Genomic DNA, 14,131 nt, shown 5'->3' with positions numbered 1-14,131 from the left:
GCTGTAATGAATCCTCTTCTATAGGAAATGATTTGAGTATAAAAAAAAATCAAGAATAACGACAGAGTAAATATTACTTCAAGAAAAGACAAAAAGAAAACGGTTATTTATACACCAGTATTTATAGAGAGTGACGAGCACTCCATTACCCTGTACTGAAATACAAATCATTCATTACGACTTACGTGAAGTCTAACCAGTTTAATTAACCAGGATCAGGGTTTTTATTTTTTTTTTCAAAACACACATCATGATACACCTTCATCACTCTGAGTCAGTCCTCGTGATTCACTCGTGCAACAACAACTTTTACATTACACAAGCTTGTCATCGGGCTTTTTTCACTAAAAACATGTTTAAATGTCATTGAGAGTGACAAAACCTCAAGCTGGTCCTTATCTAATAAATACTTCTTTATTGGTTAAAGTCAGCTCATCTACTTCCCTGTTCCCAGCCATGCTCTGGAAGAGGTCTGAAACTTGAACTTTAACCATGGTGCATTCCAGCAGATTATGTAAAATCTTAACTGACGCAGTAAAGAAAACCACTGAAACTAAGAGTGTTGAAAAAAATGCCATTCAGTCAGCAAGTGGCACCCAGACAAGTGCTTATGTAAGCAGATCATGGGGAGAATCCATGTGAAAGAATTTGTGGAGGAAAAGATAAACACCTTCAAGTGAACGCTCTTCTATCTGTGTGTGATTTGTTTCACATTTGTGAAATTCTAGTTGGTAAAAAAAGTGATATTGCTTGTGTACCATGGAACATGAATGCAGTGAACGCAGAGATTTCCATCCCTCGACAGCAGCACCCCCTCCAGCCATGCTGACGAGAAGCAGAGGCCAGCCGAGTGGCCAAAAGGTTACGGCGCGGAGGTCGGTCCAGGCCCTGCACACAGCCCTCATTTCCTGGGCTGGACACTCGGCTCCTCTCATAAAGCTAATAAAGGCTGTGGTTGTGGTGGGAGGCTCGTCACTGGCCACGCGGTGGGGGTCAGAGGCTGGACTGTGGGCTGCTTCCCATTAGCCAGGCTTCTCCCCAGGTGTTGCTAATGGACCCGAGCAGCACCTCTCCAGGAGCTCTCACAGCCACTAGACCAGGCCTGGAAATGATCAGCACCTTAAAGCCCCGAGCTCCACCTCGAGCATAAGCAGTGCGCGCACACACACACACACACACACACACACACACACACCACTAACGGGACCGAACTGAAGCACAGGAACCATTTCTAATAATCTTGTGTCTGTGGATTTCTGATGTATCTGATGATTTTCAAAATGTACTCTAAAAAAAGTCGGACCCACGGAGCATTACATAGTTGCTTCAGACAGACAGACAGACAGACAGACAGACAGACAGATAGATAGGGCAATGGAAAGTGCAGAAATAAAAAGCTCTATAGTTCCAATGAATAGACAAAATAATATTATCTTTTAAAAATAAATCTGTAATGAGAGGGTCTGTGAGATCACCAGCTCTGACGTTCTGAGAGCTCTGGCTCTAAACTTTGCAATCATGTTAAAGAATACACACGCTCTAAATGATTTACAGATTATTTAATGTTATTAATTTCAGAAGGTTTAAGAGTCCAGTAAAGAGCTATGGAGCTTGTTTTTTTCACATTTGTCTATAAACATTTTTCATAAATTAAGGAGACTTGATGTATCTGATTGAGAAAAATGTAAAATGGAGACCCTCAAATCATTACAAAAATTTTTTTCCATTATAATCTTTTTTCCTTTTTATTTTTTATACATATTTAAAAATATTTTACCTTTTAATTAAAATAATTAAGGAAATTCATATGCTTCATATAAATCTAATTAACCTATAAATAATGATTATTTGGTCAAAATAAACTGCCATATTAAATCTAAAATATTTTAGATTAAGAGAATGAAGTATACACATACAGCACTCAAATACTCATACCCAGTCGCTAATCAACAAATCATTAACCCTCCTGTTATAAAAGGAACATATTTCAGGAACATAAAACTGTTTTTTGTTGATCTTAAAGACGACTTATTTCTTCACAGCTTTGGCAAAATGCTAACTATATTCATGTTTTGCAGAACATCAATTTCCTGTCTTGATGAGGAACTTATATTTTTATACAAGAAAGACATACAAGGATAAATTGGTAATGTATTAATGCATTACCTTCACAGCACGAAGTAACGGAAACTGACCTCTAACATAAAGATAAGCAATCAGCAGCCACCTTTGTAAATGATCTTCAACTGGCAGCTTCCTGAACCTGAGATCTTAAATCAAGGAACTTACACATGCATATCTTCCATTTCTTCACTTCACTGACCAGCAATACTATTAGTCTCGAGATAGCACATGCACCTTTCCCTGAATTTTAATAACGTGGTGAATTAACGACTGGCAAAACACCTCAAGTCAAGATGAAGAACTGAGCATGCTCAGACTTGGACACCTCCACAATGCTCTGAATCATGACAGGAAACGATGTTAGATATTAGAAACTACTCACCTGTGCTGCTCCACAGCCTCGTTGTCAGGCAGCTCGGCACCGCACACGTTGCATCGCTCGTTCTGCCCACCGCGCCCATCGGGCTTCATGCCGGCTGCTAGCTCACCCAACTTGTTGAAGAACTCCCTCTGGATGAAGCTCTGTGGCAGGTGGCTGCTGTAGGCGCTGAAGTCCATGGACATGGCCAGAGCCGGCGACATGTGCAGGGTGGAGGCCATGGAGGCAGGCATGGAGAGCAAGGCCTCACTCTTATGGTTGAGCGGCAGGCCGTAGAGAGAGGCCAGGTGTTTCTCAGTCATACCTGGCATACCTTCTAGCCCAATCTGGATGCCCTCACTTGGGTGATCACCTCCCCCGTCCTCGCGGACGTACTGTAACCCACGGGCGCTGGTGATTACACTGCTTCTGGTGGGGGTACCGGGCCCATCACGACTCTTATCGCCATCGCTATTGCGGTCTCCATTGCTCGAGGTGCTGGACTCCATGGGTCTGGGGCTCTCACGGCCATTAGCATCATCCACCTGCATCATCTCTGTCTTGATCTCCGGCATTACAGAGTGAAGGTTACCCTGTAGGGTCTGCCCAGTGCCCAGGCCATGCTGCATGCTGCTCTGCAACAGCGACTGGCCAATGCTCATCAGACTGTCTACTGCAGCTTTGGTCGGGCTCATTGTGGAGAGACCGAAGGAAGTAGACACAGATGGACTCTGATCTACGATGCTGGACAGTGCCAGTGCCTGCTGGGCAGTGGACACATAGACGCTGTCCGCCATGGAATGCTTCTTGGAGCCGGTGGTGCTCCTGCCATGCCTCCCTTTGTGCTCGTCATCCTCCTCTGTGCCGCCGTCATTCATGTTCACCTCCGCATCGTTCTCATCCGAAGACTGGATGGTCTCTAGGATCTTCAGGCATTGCTCCTCAAGATACTCGATCTCGAGTATCTCTGCTGCGTACAACAAGTCATCCAAGTCTTCCACTTTCGCTTGGAGCGTGGCAGTGTAAGCATACTCAAGAATCTGTTGGAAGGTCTTTGGCGAGAGAAAGTCAAGGGTATAATGCTGGCTGTTGCGATGGAAAAGGATCTCGAACATCTTGCTGGTGCATGCCAGCACAGTCCGGTGAGCGTGGAACTCCTGGCTGTCAACCATGATGACCACATCACACAGCGTGCCGGCCAGGCGCATCTGATTGGCCTTGTGCAGCAGCGCGGTGGGGTGGTTGGGGTTCTGGAGCTGTATCATACCCATTTTAGTCAGATCCATAACGTCTCCGTAACCCGCCAGGCCAATTCATGAGTCTCTCTCTCTTTCCACTCAGCAGTCTGTTCAGTTATCTTTGTAAACAAGATAAGATGAGTCTAGAGAGAGAGAGAGAGAGAGAGAGAGAGAGAGAGAAGCCTCAGTCAAATATAATCAGGAATGTGTATTACATGCTCTCCACTCATGAGTTACAATGTTCCAGATGGTTGTTTTGTCATTTTTAAATTTTAATACTGATTGTCCAAACCTGAAACTCCACTAAACGGTTTTAGTAAATGTTGACTCTCGAAAGCCCTAAATCTCTACGCATAACAGCAAAACCAAACTACTGTAAATTACCAGCAAAACAACACGACCTTTGTGTTCCAGCCTTGCAACAACGGTGCAAATCACCACCTCTGCCTCGCAAAGAGCTAGTCAGCCTCAATGTGGAGCCTGAAAGTGTTGCATTAGCACTAGGAAACCCTGCCTGTAATCATGCTTTTGTTTTGGTGTTCGGAGCTTGCTTCACAAAGCCCATCAACAGCCGCCTGAAATGAAATGGCATCTTATTCAGTATTCGCATCACAGAGCGGGATAGGGAGCGGAGCACGGAGGGTGAGGCAAGCTGTTGCCAGGAACAGTTGGAACAGAGGATGTCACAAAAGCTCAGAGTCTGAGTGGCAACAACATGGCCACCTAAAGCTGCTCTTTAAAATGTTAAAGCATTAACAACTGCAGTGCAAAGAGCACAACACAATGATGTTCTCTGAATGAATAGAGGATTGCTTTAAAGATAACTCTGGAAAAAAAAACCCTAGTGGATGGAGGGCAGAGTGTTAATGCATAGAGGTAGTTTGGGTGGGCTTTTTTAGTGTGTTTGTGTGTGCGCGTGTGTGTGTGTGGGGGGGGGGGGTAAGCACGTCAAATAAATACAGCATCATTTTTCTCTCATGTGATCCTACAGCTGTATAATAAATAAAATAAATAAAACCATTTTAATACAGATATGATGACTACAAATTTAATCACAATAATATTTCCACAACTCAACAGTAAACATCGATGTTTATACACACACACACACACACACACACACTTAAATCTTCCGCTCGTGAAGCTGATAGTAACCATTGAACAAAGATTATTGTTATTAGTTTATTTTTTGCGAGTCGGCTAATAATTTATTTCTTGTTATTCCTGTTTCTTGGTTATTTCTTGTCCAGTCAGCCTAAAAAGATGGACAAGAGGAAATTTTCTTAACTTTAGTGTCATAAGCAGAAGTACAGAGTCGCGTGCGCTCATGCGGAAAGCTGCAAAAAAGCAAACTAAATAATCAAATAAATAAACATAGGCTCGCGCATTCTTCAGAGTGAATATCACAGACTTGTTAAACTGCACGCCTTTATAAAATCGCCATCGGTGAGTGAAATAGCAATCAGTGCAACTGAGCCGAAGCGCAAAGCGATCTACTGCGCTCTTCAGACGAAACCTGCACGCGCATAAAACAAGCAGCAATAATCAGATCAGAACCTTTGGAGTCCTACGAAACACGTGAGTCCAATATCTTAGCTATTGTGATACCACCGAGCCTACAAGGCGAATTAAAACCCCCATGCAGCAGATCGATGGTGGAGTTTACAGACGAGTGCACGCGCGCAGGTGATTGTATTTAAAGCGAAATGGCAGCTCGAGATTGTTCGAGTGAGCGCACTGTACCAAAATGACGCCAAGTTCCCTGTATAATCCACCAGACATCATGGCTGTAGTGCATGAAACGCGTTCATTAGGAATTAATTAACAAGAGAACAGTTTCCGAACACACATGACGAGCATGCATCATGCAGGAAGGTCCACTCCTGTCCTCAGGACGCGGTCTCCTTGTGCATGTTGGCTGACAGGAAGAAAAGTGGGCAGTAATCATCGTTTTAACAATACTCGTGTAATGTTTTAGTAATGTGGACATGTATGTGTAAGAATGACACCAGGCTGAGCAGTGAGATCATCTATTTCTTAAACAATGTCAGCATTACATGTGTGCCCGGGTGAAGCGCTGGAGATGAGCCCCGACTGGAACCTGCGTGATATGCATCAGGTGCTTCACTGACAGCGGCGCCACTTTTACTTAAAGCAACTTCCTTGCTTGTTCTTCTCTTCGTTTCAACACACCGGCTCCTGCGCTGTCGCTTTAAATGCAGCGAGCAGGCTAAAACAGGCGAGGAAGTTGAGCTCAAAGCGTGTTTTGTAAGCAAACACGTTACGTTTCGTCAATCACTGACGCCAACAACACTCCGACCTGCGCTGCGCTGCGCTGCTCCCCCCCCGAAAATATTCCATCTTTCCGGTAAGCCGTGACCATGCCGAGTCGCGGTGCCGGTCCCCTCCCGCCCTCCGGTTACTCACCTGCAGGTCGCTTGCACGCGCCGCTTCCGTACAGGGCTCTATTGAGGAGACTCGTGTATACAGAGCGCAGTTCACAGTACCCGCTCTCGCGCGCACTGACTCCCCTCCGCGCCCGCCTCAGCAAATCAACGGCGCGGTGACGTCAGTGGCCGCTCGCCTTCATTAAGCGCCTCGCGCACGAGCGCTGCGAAAGCGAGACACCTAGGGGGGCTGGAGGGGGGCTGCAGAAATCAGGCCTGGGGTCAGATCCACCTCATCTATTCTAATCCTAAATAATAATAGAATCATTTAATTATTCATAATAATAATAATATTTTTATTTAATAAAAAATAAAATAATAATAATAATAATGTATTATTTATAAATTAATACAAATGTTTAATACACTAAATACACTATTTATTTGTTTGTAACAGATTTATATAAACATAAATATATTTGGGTTATGTTTAATGTTTGTATTTAATTTGATCATATTATGCTGCATGTTTATTTATAAGCTGAAATATAAATATACAGTTTTCTCTTTTCTGTCATATTGCTCTTGTTCTTATTAAAACAAATAAAATAATTAGAAGTAACTGAATTGTTGAATAGATTTTTGAATGACTTTACATTTTGTAATTTGTGCTTTATACAAAACTTGTTTTAAAAATATTAGAATACATTTGATTTGATAAATGATTATTATTCTTCTGCATAACGTTTTATTATCTACATTCTCGGTGAGACCACAGGCATTTTCTCTTCACACTACAGATATTTAAAATGTTGTCACATTATACAGATATAACATACGTGAACAGGATGAATTCCTTCATTGCAGGAACATCACATGCTTCATAAAATCTGAGGACAAACATCTCTCCCACCTGTTGCACTTCTCTTCACTCACCTGGACACAGTGGCTCTCCGACAGACTGGACACTGAATGAGAAGTTTGGAGTGGTGTGTTTCTGTACAGCAGGCATGTGGACGTTTCACCCAGCTCCATGTCCATCTGGCTTAATCGGGGGATTTTTAAAAAATCATGACTTTAATCTGCACATAATCCCTGTTTTATCAGAGATAAAGAAGATGAGCAAAATGATAATAAATACAAAAATGATATCTAAAATGATGAGCATGACATGAATAACCGGATATGAGTGCAGCGATAGTGTTTAAAAACTCTTCATGTGTGAAGCACATTGAGACTCAGAGGCTGCTGACAGATGCGCACACTGATGTCTTTGTTAGTGTCTGACCACACCAGTGTAATGAGCTAACCGAGAGATGGAATATGTTACTCCTAGCCAACTTCAATACAAAGCTTCTTTAATTGTACAAGCAGACATGATGCTGATTCATACCGCAGGAATAATATGGATTATTAAAGACATACTTTGTAAGAGCAGAAGTGGCATATCTGTTAAATATACAGTGCACGTGGTGTACATCTGCTGTCCCTGTGTTGGTCCATCAGTGACTAATGCTCTCCAGATGAGAACACATTTTGCTTTCACTCTTCTGCGCTCTTTTACACAATGGGCAGAAGAGGTAGATGTGGACCTAACAGTTGACTTTTGAGCCCCTGCTCTGAATAGGCTCTTTTTACACTCATATAATCCCAGTGGTGCCCTGGGAGTAGGGTCCTGCCTCCACGACCTCTGACCTCTACCTCTGACCTTGGCTAGATTTCCTCCTGTACAAAACCCCCTTCTTTGTGACCAGTAAATGATGCCTTTTCCAAGCTGTTAAACACATACACTTAAAAGCTGCCTTTAAACCTATTACACCAGGAATGTACAATCTGTCAGAGTTAACAGTGGATTTTCTAAAGTTTAATAAAATATTATTCAATGAAAAGAACGATGCATGACAGTATTTAGGAAATGAAATCGTGTATTAAAAAAAATCAGACTAAATAAAGACAACATCAACACGCCAATCCTTAAGAACTCGATGAAGCTTTCAGGATATGTATGGTGTTTTTTGGTGTACAGAATCGAATCACTGAAAATATTCTAGTATTACAATTTGATGCTTTTGGTTTTTATTTGTAAGTGAACAATAAGCAGAGCTGAGCTGGAGCATCATCATCTGATGGAAATGGAAATCATACCCTAGGATTAAGTTCTTCATGATGATAACAGTGAAGATGTTTCACACTGTTTAATACAAAAATTCTTTTGTTACAAAAACACCAATATTTCATTCAGACTGTTACCTATGTTTATACTACTGATAAATTCTCTATTCTGATTGGACAGAAGGTTTTGTTAATGAATAAGTTTCTGTAAGAGAAACAGAACTGGCTGTAATTCAGAGCACAGGTTTATATTAATGTGACCATTTTAATAAACGTGTATCATTTTTATAGTAACAATCAACACAGGGAGTTGTATGGTGGACATTCTGGATTTTCTGTTAGGAATTATTTAGGTGATGGAATGAAGCCTTAAAGCTGCCAAACATGAAAACTTACTTGTTTTATTTCACAAAGGATGTTCCACAGCATTAATCGTACCTAGAAAATGGATAAAAAGTACCATATGTAATAAAAATGTTAGCAGAATGCTGAAGGAAAGAAACAATTGGGATGTTCATTTATAGGAAAAGAATCCATTTTGTTGTTTACGAGTACCTTGGCTTCATCACACTGACCAGTCACAGATTGTTTTCTTATAACAGCAGACACCCCCTGACCCCATGTGTTTTATTCCTTACATAATCTCCTCAACCGCCTATTTTATGTTTATGTTTAGAATCACAGGAAAGGGTGATTTTTAATGAAATTACAATACCCTTTGGAACTCTAAATCAAGCTCAGATTGGCCCACCCAACATGTGACATCTGAATGAAACCAGACGTTCTCCCTTCCAGCTCTGGAGAAGAAGAATGGCCACCGTTCTCATTGTTAATGGGTTGAAATGGCAATGTTGACCGAGCAGTTTTATTTACTGAGTGCGTGTTTACCTCCCCCTTTCTCTCTCTCTCTCTCTCTCTCTCTCTCTCTCTCTCTCAGCCTGTGCCTGTTTGGTCAGATGCCAAGGTGATCTCCTGATCAATACAGATCTGGTATCAGCAAGCAGGCGGGAGAGGAGCTGCCTCATTAACCCTGCCGCTTCCAGGTAACACAAGTCTCCTAATCAGAGGGAGCTGACCCTACAATCACTGAGCAACACCTTGGACATTACGAGAGGCAAATACCAGTTACCAATTAAGTCTCTTATGTCTCTTATTAACCTTTAAGACAAAAAAAGTATGTCATTATCCAGTAGGTCTAATTACACCTTTTAGCTCACCTTGTGAATAAACAGCCTGCTATTAGATTTAATGTGTCATAATGTGTTTCAGTGCTGCTTGATGAGAGGAAAGGTTGGTAAGGTCTCTGTAAATCTGAATCAATGCGCTCCAGTCAGGGAACATTCGGAGGAATTCCAAAGCTTCTGCAGAAGGAGGTGGAGGTGGTGGAGGTGGAGGTGGTGGTGGGGCAGGGCCATGTCGGTGATTGATGTGTCTGTATTTGTGCTTTGTTAGTTGTGTCCTTCTAATGGACTGCAGATGCGAATGGTCTTGGTGCACCAGCAAATTGCCCATGTTTAGAACTGGAAAATAAACTGGAAAGACACAGTGATGTTGAACAGACAAAGTTATTTAAACCATGTAAAGAAAGTGAACAAGTGGGTTTTGTTTACAAGGCTCTCGTTTTTTCCATCTCACTTTATGAATCCCAAAAGATTTCCAGAGAGAGGGAGAGAAAAAGAGAGAAATGATCATCTTCAAACACACCTCCATTACAACCCTCTTTATCTAATCTGTAATCTGCGGTCTGTCCTCATCTGATCCTCATAGCACTTAGGATCACAATGCCTAGTTTACTGTAGAGATCACCTCAGTGTTTTCTCATTATTTGCTCATTAATCATTCAGATAAATGCCTTTCTAAATACTTGATGTGTTGCCTGAAATATTTGCATTTTAACAGATCATTTAACATTCACTTTAAGTTTGTTAAAATTTAATAAAGGACATCCACACTACATTAACAACACACCTACAACAATATATACTATTATTTATGGGATAGGAGTAATGCTACTTAAAAGTTTCTTAATTAAATATAAATTGTCCACTTTATATCCATTTCCAACATAATGCTGCACAAAGGATCCTTCCTAAAAACCCTAAAAAAAGGGGAAGTACAATAATGAATGATGTTAGAAATATATGGTTGGTACTCTGATTGTGTAGCATACATAGAATTTAATGTATAAAGAGATAGAAAAGAAGTATAATAAATGTAGTGCATGAAAAAAAACAATCTTCTTGCACCAGCAGCAGTAATGCTGAGACCGAACCTGCCCACTGATTTGCTTTTAAACATTTCAGACATTTCATTTTTAGATTCATTTTTAGAATATTTTATAGATGTGATATGCTTTATTTCTATTAACTAAATATTAAATAAATTGAATAGAATATCAAAGATTTAAATGGAATTAAAAATGATGCATGCAAAACTATGACTCACAAAAACTTTTCCTGTATAATGCAGTGGACAGGAGCTTCAGGTGTATGAAGATGTTTGATGTTCAGGTGTATCACACCAATTCTGCACACACATTTCATTCTATAGAAATCTGAACTAAATGTAATCAAACAGACAATTTAAAATGGAGCAGCATTATTATTTACAAGCCATGCCTTCTCTCTGAGTCCAGTCCTGACATGAACTGAATAAACATTGAGACAGAACCTGGTTCTGAAGAGCTCAGTAGGGCAGGAGGTGAAGGTGTGATGGATTTTAGGCATGCAGCTCCTACAATGCTGGAGTAGCAGCTATAAAGCTTCCTCATTTTTAATCTCGTTGCTCAAATGTAAAACTTAAAAAGCATGCATTTTGGCTGTTAGACTAAATAGAGATGAAGAGGAAGTTGTCTAAAATAATTTTAGCTGACTGGTCACTTTAATATGAGACAGAGAATTTTATTTTTTTTAAGTACAGAAGGCTTTATAAAAAGTTTCTGTAATGCTGGTTACTTATGTATGCTCTCATACTAGATTAAATGAAGTTATAAAAACAAACAAACAAACAAACAAATAAATAAATTGAAATAACATGGAGAAATTAGGTCCATAAAACATACATAAATATATATGTCCTGATTTTCCAGTCTAAAGCCTGTGTCCACTGTAGCCTCAGATGCCAGGTCTCGGCTGACAGGAGTGGAACCTAATGTGGTCTACTGCTGTTATAGCCTTTCCTCCTAAAGGTCTGGCATTCTGTGCATTCTGAGATGCTTTTCTGCTCACCACAGTTGCAAAGAATGTTTTTTTACTGTCCACTTCCTGTCAGCTCACACCAGCTTCTCTGGCCTTTCTCATCAACAAAGCAGACCTACAGAAGCGCCACTCACAGGAAGGTTTTTGTTTTTCTGTGTAAACCTGAGATACTGTTGTGCAAGAAAATGACAGGAAATCGAACCAGCCTCTCTGGCACCAGCAGCCATGCCACATTCAAAACTCACCCTGATCACACCGAAGATGACCGGAAGATCTTGACCTGTATCTGCACGATTTCATGCTTTGCATTGCTGCAACAATTCAGGCATGCAGCTTGCTTAATCCTAAACTAGCAGTCTGAATTCTTCCTCATTTTTAAGCCTTATAGCTCGAATGTCAAACTTAAAAAGCAAATGTTTTCAGCTAATAGACTAAAGATGAGTAGGAAGTTGTCTAAATGTAAGTTCTGCTTGCGTGTTATTGATTCATCACACCATAGTAATATGTAATATCACATCATAACTTGATGTATGTATCCTAAGTATCCAAAGTCTGTAACCTATTGAACCAGTGTTAATGTATTCATTGATAAAGACTTTAAAGCACTTTTGTACGCTGCTCTGGATAACAGCGTCTGCCAAATGCCAGAAATGTAAATGTGAATTTTTATTTACAGTAAAGTAGGTTTTATAAAAAGTGTGCAGGCCAGTAATGTGTTCTCAGTATATTTGACAAAATTATAATACCTAATTTAAATTAATTAATACTAATTTACTAAAACGTTTTGGCACTAAGAGTCATTCCACAGTCAGAGTCACAGAGATTTTACGCACCAGGCTGCTGACATTTAATTAATGATCAGGTTTACATGCATTCCTAATAAACTGGACAGTATGTGCATACATTATAGAATCCAGTCTAAAAGTATTGGAACAGCAAGATCAATTCAATCATTTTTTAAATAAACATGAAGACTAGAGGTTAAGAGCAAGAGATGAATGAGATGAGAGATCAGAGTTACATCTTTTATTTCCTGATATTTACATTTTTTTAAGAATTTAGAACATGGCACTTTTGGAGAAAGACCAACTGTCTTTTTTTTTTTTTTGAGTAAAGGAAACTATAGATTTATATATAAAATGAAAGTAATTAAGAGTTAATCTGTGGTTTCATATCCCTTGCTTGTGATACCTGCATCAAGCCTGCTATGCTCTGATATCACCATCTTTTTTATTACTAGTTATAATTTGCTTTCCACTTCATAAAATTATTCAAGGTTATGTGTCATTTTATCTTTCGTTAAATTATCATAAAATTAAATTAATTTAAATAATACTTAATTGATTTACAAGTTCCAAACACGTTTGTAATCATAAAATATAAAATGGGTTAGGGTTAGGGTTTTATGTTTGTGCTTTCTCTTGAAAACTTCAAAAAAACATCCTTAAAGTCATCTTTTAGGACAAACCGCACAGAAAGTCTCCCCTTTTCCCCCTGTCCATGTGATTGATGTCCCTTGCTGAGTATTGAATAATAATAGTCATCAACAGGCTGTGGTGTAGGTGCAGCTCCGTATAACGAGCTTTAGGAGGTCCTGCTTTGTAAAGATGCAGCAGAGGCCCTAAAACTAGAGAAAGCTCTAATGAATACTGAAGCTTTTAAAAGGTACTTCCCTGCAGCTTCCATTGGGTGAAAATTTTATAAACTTTCTTTTAAGCCTGAGTCAGCTTGGAGAGACCATTGTCTTCCCCCACTGACCGGCACCCGGACACTCAATACAGTTTAAACAAAGGCTACGATGATTAACAACAGGGCCGTCACACAAACAGTGCCGAGTTAGGCTTTCAACTCCCAGAAACCCTGGGTCCCGAAAAAACAACACTCTCTGGCTTCAAATCAGACAGGTGAAATACAGCGGAGGTGATAGCACTCTTAAAATATTTAGGGAGCGGCTGTGAATGTGTTTTCTGTGTTAAAATCAGCAGTAATATACACTTAAGGCAATAAAAAAATCCCATGGAAGGACATGCTGAATCAGCGCCATGACCACCCCGAGACCAGTTTACAAACAGAGTAAACATATGTTTCATTTTTATAAAAACAGGACTTTTAGTGTTTGCATTCTCACAGCCGGTTCAGTTGCAGTACAAAAAGCTTAATAATTTTAACTAGGGCAGATACACGCATACTCGCTTCTGTGAGAGAACGAACACACTCTGTTATTTTCACTTGGATGCAACAGTTTGGTCAAACCTACAGAGTTTTCTTCCAGATTGTTGATCATTCAAAATACTTTAAGGTCTGAAAATCACTTCTTTAGTTAGAATTTTTGTTTAGTTTAGCACAAAATCTAAATGCATAAATCAGCACCTATTCATTTTACACTGTTTACTAATCTCAAGTATATTCACTGAACAGTTACCTACATCGAAAAAAATTCACTTCCTAAAAGTCACTTGGAAGCAGGAATCTCTTCAACACACACTGTATATGGACATAAACCATGCTTCATTATGGAATTTTTCTTTTGCACAAATAAAATCACTTCACCATCTTTAAAGGCTCATCACTGTTTTTCACAGAATTTTTCCAAGTGCTGACACTGGTCCATTGCATGACATCACACACACATCTGCACACTCACAGTCACACTAATACACTCACAATCACACATATAATAGCTAATTCATATTTAGCAGGTTTTTTAGAAGTTGG

The 14,131-nt window shown here is 40.0% G+C and overlaps 1 protein-coding gene across 1 annotated transcript in view; it reads right to left on the bottom strand.

Annotated features, from left to right (window-relative positions):
• Positions 1 to 6,303, bottom strand: part of zbtb16a (zinc finger and BTB domain containing 16a) — a 99,631-nt gene extending 93,328 nt beyond the window's left edge. Inside the window, exons 1-2 of the mRNA XM_058415122.1 lie at positions 6,148 to 6,303; positions 2,507 to 3,863 (exon numbers count right to left, since the gene is read on the bottom strand). Of these exons, the coding sequence (XP_058271105.1) occupies positions 2,507 to 3,768 (1,262 nt within the window). The 5' untranslated portion in view covers positions 3,769 to 3,863; positions 6,148 to 6,303. The remainder of the gene's footprint in view (positions 1 to 2,506; positions 3,864 to 6,147) is intronic.
• Positions 6,304 to 14,131: the final 7,828 nt, after the last annotated feature.

This window comes from Hemibagrus wyckioides, linkage group LG18 (genome assembly GCF_019097595.1).
Source record: "Hemibagrus wyckioides isolate EC202008001 linkage group LG18, SWU_Hwy_1.0, whole genome shotgun sequence".
In the NCBI taxonomy this organism is placed as follows: Eukaryota; Metazoa; Chordata; class Actinopteri; order Siluriformes; family Bagridae; genus Hemibagrus; species Hemibagrus wyckioides.
Note: the sequence above shows the minus strand (reverse complement) of the source record. Positions and strands in the feature narration are given on the sequence as shown.